Source organism: Perca flavescens, chromosome 15 (genome assembly GCF_004354835.1).
Source record: "Perca flavescens isolate YP-PL-M2 chromosome 15, PFLA_1.0, whole genome shotgun sequence".
Taxonomy (NCBI): Eukaryota; Metazoa; Chordata; class Actinopteri; order Perciformes; family Percidae; genus Perca; species Perca flavescens.
In genome coordinates, this window is record NC_041345.1 from 30,311,707 (window position 1) to 30,328,058 (window position 16,352).

The window sequence follows — 16,352 nt, forward strand, 5'->3', positions numbered from 1 at the left end:
GCATATTCAAAAACCTGATGATATTCAAGTATTTCACAATGTTTCAAAGTAGGTGTGTTTCTTTTGACCAGAGATGTCGTTTTTTTCCGCACCCTGGCAAACTGTTGGCTGGTTGATTTGTGTACAACAACTATAGCAATGCACAGAGCTGACGTAAGCCATGCAGGCAAGAGTCCATTTAATTGTCCAGAACTGCGGTAAAACACTAGTTGAGACGCATATTCAGAATGCGCTGTATACGTCTCCGAAGAATGATCGGAAAATGCTTCTCTCGGAAAAAGGCCTTATTCGGAATATCCAAACAGAATATTCTGTTTACATGACCTGTATCAAATTCGGAATATTGTCACATTCGGAATAACAGTGGAATATTACAGCTGGAACACATCGTAAGCATCGCGAATAGCAGCGTAGCACAGCAATTTTTATTTTGGCGCCCATGTTATCCAATCTGTCCGTTCACACCGGGGATGATCGGCAGTGTCATCCCGCTCACTGCAGTTTCGGCGTCTCCTCTATTTCTTGTGGGAGACGCAAGCGTATGTGTCAAGCCAGGCAGGTAATCACATACAGGAAGACCAAAATGTAGCCGGATTCTTTACAAAAATAAAACTCATAGGTTAGGCTATAGGTTCATGGTAGTTTTGGCTGTCTTGACTTCTCACAGCGAGACACGCGATCAGGCACACGGAGAGAGAGACCGACGGACGGACGGACAGAGAGAGTCACACACTGTCACATATAGGCTACAATTACCACCGTTTTCCCCACTCATCCTGTCTTTCTATCAGAGAGAGAGGATTGCTTTGTGACCGGCGCGTATCGTCCGGTGTGAATGGCAAGGCGCACGATCACACGCACGCCGGTGTGTTCCAGCTGTTAGTGTGCATGTAAATGTACTCACTGTCTAGGGAAAAACCAAGAAGACTAGAACTTTATATATACGTATAAATCCACTTGATTTGTGTAACTCAGGCTGCTAAAGCCTATATTATATTTCATGTTGGATTTTGTCCCCTTTCCCTTTCATTGGAATCACATCAGGATTTCAAGGAAGGGCTCTCAAAGCCAGTACGGACAGGAGGAACAATAAATGGGAATGTGATTACTGTATTAAAATGTGAACGTATATCCTTTCATTTTCTGTTGCGTTCAAACTGTATTTTGAATTTCAAATAAAAAATGACCGCCATAATACTGGTTTGTGACTGTGTGTTAATGCATGTTTGCATGGCTATGAACAATGGCATGAAGTACTATTAAGTGATGATTTTATGTCAGGTCAAGTCAGCTTTATTGTAGATGTGCTATACATGCATGATATACGGCACAAATAAAATTTCAGTCCTCTCGGACCCCCAGTGCAAAATGCAATAATAAAAAAAAAAATAGAAAAGACATAGAATAAACAATCAACAATTTAACATGACATAAAAATTAGCAATCAACTATCAACAAAAGACGTATAATCAACCATCAGACTCACAATCAAGGCACTTGAGTAAAAATAAATAGGATAAATAAAAAGTATTTAAAATATTTAAACAGGTGAGGTAGAGCGGTGTAGTGCAATAATAAACAAGTAGGGGGAAGTGAAATGTGCAGTCTGAGTTCAGTGTATGAGTGGTGTTGGGGGGAGGTGTGGGGGTGCAGTCCTAGTCTGTGGCAGGGGGCAGAGGAGGAAGTGAGGAGGGAGGGAATGACGGTAGAGCAGGGAGGAGTTGAGTCTCCTGACAGCCTGCTGGAGGCTGTGAGATGGGTCACCTGCAGTCCTGGTTGCTTTGCTGGTGAGGCGGTTGTTATAGATGTCCGAAGGGGGGGGGAGAGATACCAGCTGCTCTCACTATGCGCTGCAGGACAAGGTGATGCAGCTTGTCTTATCTCTGGGGAGTTGTTTTTTTCCACATAGCGCTGAGGTCTCATAAGGCTAACCCAACCACTCTTTTTTTCCTTTTGGCCATTTTTGTGTTTTTTTCTGCACTCTTGCCTAAACTCTAAGTTGTTGTCCATTATCCCATCCGCTTTCAATCACTCGGTTTTCTGATTTGTACTTGTCTGGAGACAGTAACTTTTTATTTATTTTTTTAAATTGATTATTAACTTATCTGCATCTAGCATCAAATCGCTCTAGAGAGAATCGTGATGCATCTATGAATCGATTATTTTTCCCACCCCTACTATATATACTTACATTTAACAGGTGAAGACTCCATTCACTCCAAATTTTCATTTGTATTTTCAGCCATAGCCTATAAGACCTCCACCTTGACTGACATTTATCAAACGGTCATTTGGAGTGTTTTGAACTTCAAGCTTAGCCGACAGTCCTGATAGAGAGTATTGTGTAATATAAGTGCCATTAATTTATCAGCAAAGTGTATGAATACACTGATTGTGGTTTCTTATTACTAGTTGTTTTGTGGCGTCATAAATGAATGTACAAAAGTTCATGTGCTTTTTATATTATTTAAAGGAAAACAAATCTAGTTGTAATCTTGCAAATTGTGACCCTGCAAGATCCCCAGTCTGTACATATTATGACAGATGACAGTCTTTACTGTTAAGATGTGAGATGGTGTCAGACTTTAGTCTGTTCGAAGTCTGTTCAGAGTCTTCTAGTGTAGAAAACAGACTCTAAAAAGTTATATATTATTATGTCTGACATCAGGGTTAGGGTTAGGCTAGACAACCTGTCATAATGTCACTAAGTTTGTAGTCACAGACTATAAGATTTTACTACTAAGACTTAAAACTTACGATAATATGAAACATGTTTGATTTTGTCGGGATGTCAAGACAGGAAAAAGACTGACTCGGACTGAGTTTTATGACAAAAACGATTGAAACAACGGGAACGAGCCCCAACTCTACCAAGACTCTAATGATTTTATTCCAATATTGGAAATTTGTCTGCGGCTGTGTGTGTGTTTGTGTGTGTGCGCGCACGTGCATGTATGTGTCTGTTTCCAAAAAACAAATGCAGCAGACTTACCTTCTTGGGCAAATAATTATTTTATTTTTAGAGGAAACAACAAATTCCTCAGAATGTTGCACTGCAGAATGATTATAAAAAATGAATCATTCAGATGTTAAGTAGTCCCAGCCTCGGGCCACATCAGAGAGTGATCCTGCTAAGGAGACTGAATGATCATATTTGTCAGTGTTTGCTTTTACACCCAGTTTACTACAGTGTCAATTTACAATGTTTATATCGTTGCTGTCGAGCAGAAACTTTTTACCTAAGGTAAATAGCTTAATAAAAAGCATAACTACAGCAGAACTACAGCCACTAGAGCCAGTCCCACAATGAGCTTTCCTTAGTATGTGCCATTTCTGTGTCTGAAGCTATTGAGGAGGAGAGTGGGAGGGGCAAGGTGGAGGGTGGGGGTGTGGCCTTGACCAACTGCCACTTTTCTCGTTTGAAAGCCATGATGTCTCTCTCTCATGGGTTGGCCAAATTCTCTGGGCAAGCAAAGCAGAGAAAGGGGAGGTAACCTTGCTTGTTATTACCTCATAACAAGCAGATTCCAAAACGGCTCATCTGATCTTTCCTTTTCTCAAAGGCAGAGCAGGATACCCAGGGCTCGGTTTAAACCTATCCCCATTTCTAGCCACTGGGGGACCATAGACAGGCTGGGGGAACGCATATTAATGTTAAAAAACCTCATAAAGTGAAATTTTCATGCCATGGGACCTTTAAGTTGAAAAGCACTATAGTGGCATTTGCAGGTAAGTTGAGGGTGATTTGTAGAGGTAATGAAATGGCGCTTTAAGTGTACTATTCAAACAATGATTTAACTAAATGCTGAATTTCTATTTCTTTGACATGTTAAGATGTTTCGATTTGGTTTCCCAGATTATAATTGTATCATTCAATTGGCCATATTTGTCCGCCAAGGCTATATTACTATTCGACCCTAGAAGGACCCAGAACAGTTGGTATTTCCGGGAGACAGTTATGATTTTCATGCTGAACTTTGGTCACTGAGAAGGTTCCCCACCAGTGTCCATACCAGCATGACTAGGACAGGTGGAATCTGTAGAGGACTCTATTAGTGTGATGAAGTTCTTTTTCACTACCTTTTCGTGATCATATAAATGAATAACTGGGACTATTAAAAAAAATAGTTCAACATTTTGAGAAATATGATTACTTTCTTTCCATCCAAGAATGAGAGGAGAAGATTGATAACAATCTGTGTTAGTGAGAGGGTATTGATCTTCTCCTCGCACTTTCAGAAACACTAAGTAAGTACGCATATTTTCCAAAATGAGAAAGTATATTTTCTTTACTTATTTCCTTGTCTGGTGCAGCAACACCAAGGCAGTGCATAATAAATCAGAATCAATCTTCAAACTTCATGACTCCATCAAAGCCATTGTAGGTGAAGGGTTCAAGGACGGGGCTGCAGGTCTCTTGAGCAAGGCAGGCCATCCTATTGTTCTCACAGCTGTCCTCACTGCCCGGGTCAATGTACACACTATCAGCAGAGTGGATAGACGGGTCCTCGTCAAAATAGTTGTGGGGCCGCAGCAGGACCCCGCCCCCGTTGCCCACAGTTACTGTGTTGGGGATGTCCTCGGAGTGGGGGATGTGGAGGAAGCCAGTGGTCACCCAGGCAACCAGGTCCTGCAGGCACATTTTCATACACATGCAAATTAAAAAATTCAGCACGTTTCATATGTGTTTATATTATCTTATCACATAGACGGTAAAAATAGTGGACGTAGCATCTGTGACGTCACCCATTGGTTTGTGGACTGCCGTTTTAAAGGGTCGAATTTGGCGATACAGGTTTTTTGTAAACCTGACGTGGTGATTTTTGGTGACAGGGTGGCAATAGGGAGGCCAAACCAGTGTAATTTATGGTTGCAAGGGCGCTGTGCTAAGCTAAACGATAAAGACGTAGAGTCGCCGATTTTCAACTCTGCTGGATTGGACCACAATTTACAAAATCAATATTGAAGAAGACGTGAAACTAGCGATTAAGGCCATAAACTCATTATGAAAATGTTTACTGAGGTAATAAATCAAGTGAGAAGTAGGGTAATTTCCCCATAAACTGACTTCTTCTTGCAACCAGTAGAGTCGGCCCCTGCTGGAAATAAGATAGGATGCAGGTTTAAGTCACTTAACTTTTTAGACCTGAAAGCTTTGTCCCTTATTTTCTAGTCTACATCTTTTAATCATTTTCACATACACATTCTATCTCAACACACCTCGTCTTCAATGTTTTCGTTGTCTTCAATGTACTTGCTGAAGTCGACAGCTGGCTTCCAGATGTTGTTCTGATTGTACAGACTGGAGCTGAACTGCTCTAAATCCTTATGCTTGGTAATGGCAACCTTATACCTGGAGATGACAGAAGAGCCGCAAAAGATATGGGTTTAGATGGCCAGCAGCATGTCTGAACATTTAAGGCTCTGTGGATCATCACCAGACAAGAACATTGTTATAAAATGATCCCCAGATTATGTTTAATGGCACATGACATTTTTTATGTAACGCCAAACAATGCCTACTAGTCCCACACATCCAAACAATGTTGAAGGCAGGTGCTGGACGAACAGAAGACAGTAATAAAAACATAAAGAAAGGTGTGCACACTATAGCTACCTTACATGCAATTTATTGCCACATCCACAAATAACTTACGTATTAAGCTAATGCTATTCTTCAGACTTCTTATTACCAACCGCAAGTGGTTTGTGGCTGTTCAGTCTCACCTGGCCCACGACATGGCTCTCTCCTCGGCCTGGCTCTCTGGGAGGTGGTCTCCGGTGAAGCTAATCACCTGCAGCCTGTAGGACCGATGGTGTCCCCAGCGGTTGGTCTTGTTGCTGGCGATGTGGAGGTAGCGAGGAGTCTTAGTGTCGTAACGCAGAGCTGCCTCCTGTGTAAGTGCACAGTAAACTAGTAAAATTAGTCCCACAGTCAAGATGTAGGGTTACTTTGTTGGCTGCAACACTGGTGGATTAAAGAGCCCCTATTATGTTTTTTCTCAACTGCCTGAAAACGGTTTGAAATTCCTCAATTAGTGATGTAATTTATTGAGAAGGCCAGCCCAGTTTTTCATATGTGCTGTCCATAGGTGCTGCTTGAGCAAGCATGTTTGAATTTGGCAGTATGAGAAACATAGAATGTTTTTTGAACATTAAAACATGTAAACCTACTCTAATAGGGTTGGGTACCGTTAAAATTGTTACCGGCATTGGTACTGGTATCGGAGCTACTTCCTACTGCCAGCACAACACAGGGCCAGGCCACAGCAACGGGGTTTCCTGGCACCCAGAGAATGACAAGGACGCGTGGCAAAAAAGTGTCATTAACCAAACCTCACTTTGGTAAATATGACCACCTAGCAGTCCTGTTACGGCCGACTTACACCACAAGACTAAAAGCTAATCCAGTCACAGTGAGATCTTTCTTCCACAGCCCTGCAGAGCTGCAGGGCTGTTTAGAGGCCACAAACATGGACATTTTCAAAAAGGCCACTAGTGATATCCCACTTTGTGTCACAGGACATTAAAGTGGGAAGGACATAACACACCCTACACCTACAATAACAGCTGTGAAAAAAATAACTGTGTGCAATAACACATAACATAACAAGAAAATGTGTGCAATAAGAAAATAATGTGAAAAATCCCACTTGCAAAAATGTATATATTCATAAGCGCAATATTATGTTTTTCTATGTCCAATAAAAATTTAGGACCAATATCTACAGTATATTCACAGTATATTGTTCTTCTACTTTATATTTAATTTATTTTTTAACATATTTTTTTTTTCCATTTAATGTTAATCATATTTGTTATGGGAGAAAAAAAGGTCTTTTTATCTGAAGGCTGGACTGGAAACAGCCACAGCTTCGATTCTGACCTGCAGCCCTTTGCTGCACGTCATTTCCCCTCTCTCTCCCTCTTTCATGTCTTCAACTGTCTTATCTAATAAAGGCCTAAACAAATCTTTTAAAAAAACTACCCAAAAGACTACCCTCTGGAGGGAATGATCAGGGAATGATCAATCAGAATTCAAATGGAGGTTTGACCCAGTGAGGGCTATTAAAACCTTTGTCAATTACCACCTCCTTCTGGACAGGAGGAAAGGGACCTTGATTTGCACGTTACCTGGCTAAACAAAGATGGATTGCAATAAGATGTGTGTTCTGGCCAACAGAGACACATGTGGCTGAGTGAGTATGAATGAAAGTGTTCTAATAAATGAGGCCTGTTCTAATAAATAAAGAGGCCTTACAGAAACCTGAGCTCAAAAGAGGCTTAAACGCTACAAACACCTGATGGGAACTGCAGATTTGGTGGTAGATCTCTGTGGGTTCGTCACTTCTAGCAACCGCTAACATGATACTTTACTACTACTAATAAAACTGGTTGAAATTACTATTCGTTAATGATCTCAACCTGTAACTTCTACACCAACCCCCTGATCCTATTCTGTTTAAGTTCAAGCATTCCTGCTGTAGATTGCTGTTCTATACCACACTTTTTTCAAAACACTGCACATTTGGCCCAATCTTAATGGATACAATCTTAATCGACAGGAAATGTGATTACAGAGCATATATGTAGGCTTTAGCTGACAGAAAAATGATTTACTTTTAATTAATTACTAATGGATTAATTGGGAATTATGTTCTTACAAATATATGCATTAAAGTGGACATGTTATGCTTTTTCGTATTGTTTGTCACATTTACAATGTTATGTCAGATTTTCATGTTAAACGTGGCCAAAACAAATAATGAGGTAAATGTATTTTAGAGCTAAAACGTTCAGATTTCAAACTGTTCTAAACCCTCCATTTCATCAGTTTTTTCAACTCTCTGCGATGATTGGTTCATCTGCTCCAGGTAGGCAGGACTGGAGTGTTGTTTTTACTACGCTACTGCGGTGGTGTTAACATTGTTGCATGTAGCCAGAGCTGTATAGTAACGAAGTAGAACTACTTCACTATTGTACTTAAGTACTAAAAGGCTGTATCTGTACTCTACTGGAGTATTATTTTTTTTGTCCTACTTCCACTTTTACTTGAGTACATATTTTCGATGAGTTTAATACTTTTACTCCGATAATTTTTTGTTTGCATCGTTACTGTTGTGAATTCCTCACGCTACGGAGCTGTGTAGGTTACAGTGTGTTTAGTTACGGCTACGTTAGTTACGTATGATAAGTACATAGGTTACGTAACAAATCCCGAGATCGCTTTGTGTTTCTTTTCATTACGGTTGCCCGTTCAGAAGTCAGAGACAATGTAAGTTTGTACTCTTTCTATTTAGCTATTGTTGCAGCAGATTAATCAATTCCTGAGTTGTTTCAGTCTGAAATGAGTACTGAATGTTAACGATTTGACCCTGTGATGTGAAGCTGCTAGTTTATCTGTATTTTGCAAGCTTGCTAACTTTCCACTACATCACACATTTTATTTCAGTATTTGTTAATAAGTGATTGGTGATCAGATAATAGTAGTAATAACAGCTGTGACATTAATGTACCTTTTGGAGTTTATTTCAGAAACTTCCTTCATATCCAGCAATGTGCAGCTTGTGACAGCCTTAATACCAAGTAAAAAGTTTAACTCCAACAATATGATATTCAAAATTTGACTGCTTTCTTTAATAACTACATAACACAATAATTGTACTTTTACTTTTAGTACTTGAGTAGTACATCTTAAAATAAACTACTTGCAATACTTAAGTACAAAAAAATGTTTGTACTTCCACTTAAGTGGGGTGCTTAAAGAGCACTTCAACTTCTACTCAAGTCACTTTTTTGATAGAGCACTTGTACTTGTAATCAAGTCTGGGTCTCTAGTACTTTATACACCTCTGCATGTAGCTACATGCTAACGGCAGTAAAATGTCATCTTGGCTGCCAGTGTTGTTAAATTCATCCAATTCCGTTACATTACTCCTAAACATTCCTGGTTATGTAGTATTTGGTTAAAAAGGCTGTTCCTGCGAGTTTCTGCAGTTTTTTTTACTGTAGAAAGTGCTGCTATTCTACTGTCCACTGCTAACATAGTAGTTACATGCTAACGGCAGTAAAAGTTGTCATCTTGGCTGCCAATTTGTTAAAATTTCCCGAATTTCGGGTCTCATTCCTGTGGAAACATCTTCGATGAGGTAGTGTTTGGTTCAGAAGCCTTTATCTGCGATTTTTTATGGTAGAAAGTGCTGCTTCGTTCCACACACACACGGTGAAGTGGCGGCGTTGGAAGTGCATGCAAATTTACTGTACAAAGTAGAGGGGGCGGTCACCAATAAAAAGGGAACTGTCTAGAGAGTTCAATGATACCTCACAAAAGCCTTAAACGGCTCACCAGTTATGAAATCATAGGGGGCGGGCCAAACCATGACCAATTAAAAAGGAACTCTCTGCTGAGTTCAATGATACCCCACACAAGAGTCTACCTTAAACGGTTCAAAAGCCATAAAAGGGGGCATGGCTTGAGTACATGGGCGTGGTTAAAGTATAGGGGGCAGCTCAGTATGACATGTAGACCACACATTCTTTTTTCAATTAAATCGGATGATGTTTGTCATATAAGCCGGATTTCCTGTTGCGAGCGGGGGGCGCTATGACCAAACGTCAATTTTGGCCTATAGTTGTCCTCAGGCCTGGACCCTTGTCAATCGTGAGAAATTTCGGGCAGCTATGACAATGTACACTAAAGTTACAACAACTTCTTCGTTCATCAATAAATGCGCAAAATGGCTGCCACACCCACACTGTTGTGGGTGTGGCTGAAATTTTTTGCTTTTAATAACTTTTCATCATTGAGGTCTTTAGATGACACAGACCAAATTTGACGTTGTAGTCAGAGTAGTTCGTTAAAGTATAGCACCTATAGTTTTGGGTATACTTCCTGTTGCCAATAGGGAGCGCTATGACTTTGAGTCAATTTTGGCCAGTAGATGTCCTCAGAGTTAGAGTCTTATGAATCCTAAAATGTTTCGAGCCAATTGGACAATGTACACTAAAGTTACACCCACTTCCTGTTTTGATGTTTCTTTTAATAAATGTTCATCTATAAGGTCTTAAGATGGTACAGAACAAATTTTGAAGTTGGATGAAATCTCTAGGAGAAGTTCGTTAAAGTACGATGTGGAAATGGCCAAAATCACACTAATTTCAAACTTTCAAATCGGACTTCCTGCTGTGTTAAGGGTATGGCTCCAATAAGCTTTTTTGTACGTCTTGACATGCTACAGTACCACATTTCGTTAGTCTACGTTTAATGTACTGATACGACGCGACCGCACATTCTCCCATCAAGTTTGTTTTTTATAAATCACAACCTTTGCGTGGGAAGTGGCGTACGCACATTTTCAGCCCAGTTTTGTGCATACGCCACGTTTATAAATGAGACCCCTGGTCATTTGACCCCAAAAAAAATCTGATTTGGCAGAGAAATTGCAATCGCAAACGTCCCATTTACATGTATTGAGTTATTGGCCAAAATACATAAACATTGATTATAGCGCCCCCTAATGGCCGATCTTCGCCAAATTTGGTACAGACCATCATAGTGGGATGTTGAACAATAATCTCAAATTTGCTGATAGCATTTCATTTGGCCAACATATGATAAAGTTCGTGTTTGGTAGATAGCTAGGAAATTTTGTTTGGTTGTCAAATGCGCATACTTTAACGTAGCAAAATTGTTTCCATAACTTTTGATCAGGTCCATCTGGAGGTGCTACCTACCAGGACGAGTTTGAAAAAGTTGGTTTTGCACATTGAGCGATATTGCGAATCATGTAACATAACATCATGTGATTCAGCTTAATTCAAGAAACACGTGGATGTAAGGTTTTCTAATGTGGGATGTGTACTGTGGGAGGCAAAAAAACATTATAGCGCCACCTAGTGGTCCACATGTGTATTTTTTGGTAGGTGAGGTCCATGACCCATTGTACATCTACCCTGTAGATTTAAAGTTGCTCACATCAGTGTAAGTGGTCAATCCAAAGGTGGGTCCCATGGGCCATGCCCACTTGACCAATCAGTACCCCATTGTAGGGGTGGCCTAAGGAGTGACCCTAGATGGTACCCTCCAAATTTCGTAAAAATCGGATGAGCTGTTCATGAGATCTTTTTTTTGTACTTGTAGCGCCTCCTAGTGGCCAATTTTCTGCACCTCCAGAGGGTCATGGCAAACAAGAATCTAAAGATTTGCATTGATAACATTTATTTTGGCCGAGATATGGCAAAGTTAGTGTTTTCACAGTTAGCTACACAAATCACTGATTCTTGGGAATTTGGATAAAACAGGTAAAAAGATTATTTTTCAATTCAATTATTACATTTTTTTTTAATCAAGTTGAAATGATTATCTCCTATCCGAGGACAACTGATTTTGTAGGAAATGGGCCTGCAAATAATCATTAAATTAAAATAATTTAAAATTTAAAATAAACCTATAAAAGAATCTTACATATGTGCAAAGGACCCCCTGATTATCTGATCACCTTGATTCTTTTTATTCATGAAAATGTTATTCATTTCCAACAGAATTGGCACTTTTCTTAGTGGGACATGTTTTTGCCAAAGTTTCAAGAATTTGTTTTAGGAGTTTTAGGCGGAGAAGAAAAATGGAAAAAAAAAATAATGATGATGATGAATAATAATAGGGTTCCAGAAAAGAACCATGTAGCTTTGCTACTGCGGTTCTTCCAGCCTCGGGCTTGGACCCGTAATAACAGGTGCATCAAAGCCTAATAAGTATGAGGTTTATAATAAGTACAATAGACACTTCAATTACAATATAGAACCACGGCTTGTTACTTTTACAATCCCTGTAACATGTATTCTGCGGTTATTTTGTTTTTAATTGTCAGTTAACAAGTATTTGGCATAATGCAAAGGTATTTTAGAATAAACCCCTTCATTGTAGAAATAATGTATGTTCATGGCAGTGATAGATCAGAAGAAAAATAACTGAGACATTCTGCTGCAGATGACACTTCATGTTGTCTCTCGACACTATCAAAAGCCGTAAATATACAGTAGTTCATGACCTTTGTTGCACACTGTCCTCTAAAGCCTGTTAAATGAAACTTAAATGCAAGTGACTGTTTAAAGGAAGTGAAAGGCAGACCTGTTCTGTTTGAAGTTGCTTCTCCACCAGCTGAGGAACCATAGCATAGTGATCAGGCATCCATGGCAGCGACACATTGACATATTCCATGTCTTTCGTCTGGAAAAAGTTATTCAATCCTGCAGAGAAAATGAAGCAAAAATGTTTGTAATAACACAGACCTGCATTGGGCATGTTGATGCTCTGTAGATCCAAGTCAGATGGTCAGCTGGTTTATGAATGTAATTTTTAAATCAATTTAAAGCTGCAGAGTAAAATTTCATACATCTAGATGAAACCCACTACAGGGACAGCCCCCCAGACTGACGACGGCACGGAACACACCGAACAGATTTGAGTCACTGACCGATAATCGGCCCCCGTGTGTCCCGGGCTTAAGCCTATTTCTAGTAGTGATGCCTCTAATTTTTCTGTTGTAATGGTTGTGTTGTACTTGTCTTTTGTTCTTTTTAGGGCTTTAACTAACAATTATTTTCCTTGTCGATTAATCTGTTGATAATTTTTTCCATTAATCGTTAGTTGTTTGGGTCTATAAAATGTCGATCAGTGTTTTTCAAAGTAAGATTGCATCCTTAAATGTCTTGTTTTGTTCACAAATCAATATTCAGTCTACTGTGAGAGGACTAAAAGCTAGAAATATAAACAAAATATTCACAATTAAGAAGCTGGAATCAGATCATTTTTACTTTTTTCATATAAAAATGACTCGAACCGATTATCACAGTAGTTTGCGCTTACAAAATTGAATTTCATGTATTATACATGTTTCTACTATTATATTTATATATATATATATATATATATATATATATATATATATATATATATATATATATATATATATATATATATATATATATATATATATCACACTAATTTTGTGAACCTTAGACTTTCATGAACTCATTTCAAACACCAAAACAATCCGCCCACTTGAGTAAAGCTCTGTTTTTATAGAGGTTTGATAAATTTCAAACAGCAAACCTCTTTCCACAATGTTCTGGGACAATTTTGGGCCTCACTATACAGAAAGCAGAATTTGTTCTGAATATTTATATGTTATATGTTTTAGGGCCACATGTGAAAAATGTATTTGAGTTCTAAGTCAGAATTCTTTAAACTCAAGATTAAGAATTCTGTATTTTTTCTCAGAAATCTAATTTTATTCGCACAATTCTGACTTTAAACTCACAATTCTGCTTTCATTGTTAACTCAGAACTTCAATGCATTTTTTACATTGGCCCTGATGCTTTTCCAAAGTTTGAAATGTACTGCCACTCACCCAACACATCTAGGTCCACTTTGAAGTTGATAAAGTGGGTGTGGATGTTCCCCAGCACGTTCTCGGCTACCTGGTGTCCATATTTCAGACTACCATCCACCAGGTAAGAAGAGGAGATGTAGCCGGTGGCGTGCACTTTAGCCTCCACTGAGCCACTCTGGTAGAAGATGAAATCCCACATGTAGTCGTAGTTTCCAATTGCTGTGATGGTCCTAAACACCAGGGCGCTGTTCACCATCCCCCCGTAACTATTGGAGAAAAAGTCAGCGAAGTGTCTCCGCAGGGGCTGACCCATGTTATGCTCAAACACACAGATTGAATTCCTATATCTGACTGGGACTGAAACATCTATGTAGCGGTATGTGTCCACGTAGGTGGCTTCATGGGGGCAATCTACGCCACGGACCAGTTCGTGTGCGAAGCGCCCTATCCCGATGCTCGCATCCAGAAACTTTGTCAGAATCATCCCCGGAGTCACTGAACCGTAGACTGACATGGCCTCCTGCACGCTCAGCTCGTAGATTATCCTGTCACTTTTGAAACGCACATCAAACACCCTCAAGCCTGTGACAGAGCTGAGCCCAAAGGCGAAGCTCCAGTCCAAGTACAGGACATGGTTGTTGCTGATGCTATAGCGTTTCCCCTCTGCGTTAAACAGCTGCGGGCCGATCTGCAGAAGCTTTCGCCTGGGTTTCAGTGAACCGTAGTCAGGCGTCTCCTTGTAAACTATTTTCTTAATAGACCCCGTATCATATTTCTCTTTAAGTTCGTCTACAGTGTCGAAGTATTGGCCGTTATAAAACAGCCGCTCCACTTTCCATTCGGACGCGTTGACGCTCTCGTGGTTGATCAGCAGCTCGAAGCCCACCGGGTGGATGTACATGCCGCTCATATCCCTAAAAAAAGATATCCAGGTTTTTCTGTCCCCGGATCGAATTCCACGGGGCATCTGCTCGAACGCGTTCACCTTCTTGTTCTGATCTACGTCGAAGCTCTCTTTCATGAGCTTCCCCAGCTTGGAGAAGACCTCACCCACATATTTGAAAAGCAAGTCGTACTCCCCGATGGTGACCGTACGCGCAGTGATAGGCAGTTCCATGTTGTATCTCTCAATGGTGACATCTCTGTGGTATGTCGGGTTGGGAAGAGGCCCCACTACGTACTCCTTAACGTAGCCTTTTGCGCCGTGAAAGACCACCACGGTAGCTTCTCTATCCGGCTTGGCGCTTTTCCCGTCCAAGTAAGCCAGCGCGTCCGCTTTTTTGGGCAGAGATAGATCTATTAAAAACAAGAAATTTTCCCATGGCTTGGTGATCGAGTTGGTGGATATGTCCAGGTCTTTCTGCTTGAGCATGAACTGCTGGACCTGCAAGTACTCCTGCCGGCTAAGGTCAGCGAACACGAGGCTGCGCTCGTCGTGTTTGCGCTTCAGCGGTTGGACATGCTGAGTGGAACATTTAGGTGCCTTGCTGGTGTGGATGCCGATCAGGACGATGTTGAGAATGATGGAGACGAGGACGAACAGGATAAGCGCCCATTTTACAAAAGAGTTCATCATCCTTTCTATTCTTACGCACGCCCGTTCTTGGAAAAAAAGAGGAGAGGAATGAGCCCTGGGCAGGATGTGCAAGCGGTCAGAAGCGTTTGAAAAAGAGAGGCGCGCCCTCAACTCTTCCGTCTCCACCCCTTTCTTCATGGATCCCATAACCCCCTGCCCCTTCCTCCCCATTTGAATGAACAGCTTTTGAAATGCAGTTTCATGCAGCCTCTGTTCAGCAGCTATACAGCCAAACATGAGTTTTTTTACACAAGCTGTTTAAACATGCTACAGGTGTCACAGGTAAAAAGTACTGGGTGGGCTATAATCCGTCAAATATAACCCATTAATAAAATCAAGTCATTTTAAGGCAGAAACAACCTTTCAAACACATGGTAGGAGCTGCAAGCATGCATTTTATGGGTTGTATTGCCCCTTTAAAAAGGTATTTCAACTGATAAAAAGTACTGGGTGGGCTATAATCTGTCAGATGTAAGTTTCATGAATTAAATCATCTAATTGTGAGGCATAAATAAGCTTTCAGTGACAAGGTAGAAACTACAATAACGTTTTGGCAATAGGAGGAAAAAAAAGGACTGGATTTGTTATAATCTAGGGCAAAGGGCGCTCATCATCAGATGGCAATCACTTTATGGCAGGACACCAATAACCAGTGGGGGAAGTATTTTGTACGTGACTAAAAGTAGCAATACTACAGTGTAGAAATAATCAGTTTCAAGTAAAAATCCTGCATTCAACCTTTTACTTTAATAAAAAATAAGTATCAGCATCAAAATATACTTAAAGTACCAAAAGTAAAAGTACTCATCATGCAGAATGGTCCAGTTCACAATAATGTATTGCATTATAATTATTGATGCATTAATGTGTTCCACTTTAACTCTCTGAGGCAAAGATGTTTTTGTTCTTCTCCCGACTGGTTTCGGCAAGAATTTGATCTGATTGGTTGATTTGGCCAGTCTATCACCTATGGTGATAGACGGATGGTTTATCCAATCAGCTAACCAGTATTTTCGCCCCTTCCGAAAAGTTCTCCAACGCAAAGTTCCCAGATGACTATGCCGAGCAAATGCAAAGCAATCCATCTGGCGGAGTCAGGTTAACTATTTTTTACCACTCGAGAAATGATAAGAATGGTCCAGAATCTCTACAAAATATCACATTAAGACACCCAGACCTTGAGGAACACCATTTTGGCATTTGGAAATTTCAGCAAGAATTGCATTTTTCTGCAATAGAAGGCGAGCACTTTTGTTTTGGAAACTGCTCAGAAACCCGCTTATGGTCACTATACCTAGGAAAGTCATCATTAAACATGAGAACAATTAGGACAATTAAATCCACAAGAGACTCCAGTTTTCCAGTCATACCCAAGTCATGCAAT

General features: G+C 40.2%; 1 protein-coding gene across 1 annotated transcript; it reads right to left on the reverse strand.

Annotated features, from left to right (window-relative positions):
• Nucleotides 1–3,627: 3,627 nt before the first annotated feature.
• Nucleotides 3,628–15,045, reverse strand: aoc2 (amine oxidase copper containing 2). Its single transcript, XM_028599520.1, has 5 exons — nt 13,411–15,045; nt 12,128–12,246; nt 5,728–5,894; nt 5,221–5,353; nt 3,628–4,630 (listed from the first exon to the last, which is right to left on the reverse strand). The coding sequence occupies exons 1-5, from the start codon at nt 14,966–14,968 to the stop codon at nt 4,346–4,348; spliced, it is 2,262 nt and encodes a 753-aa protein (XP_028455321.1). The 5' UTR covers nt 14,969–15,045; the 3' UTR covers nt 3,628–4,345.
• Between the last annotated feature and the right edge of the window lie 1,307 nt (nt 15,046–16,352).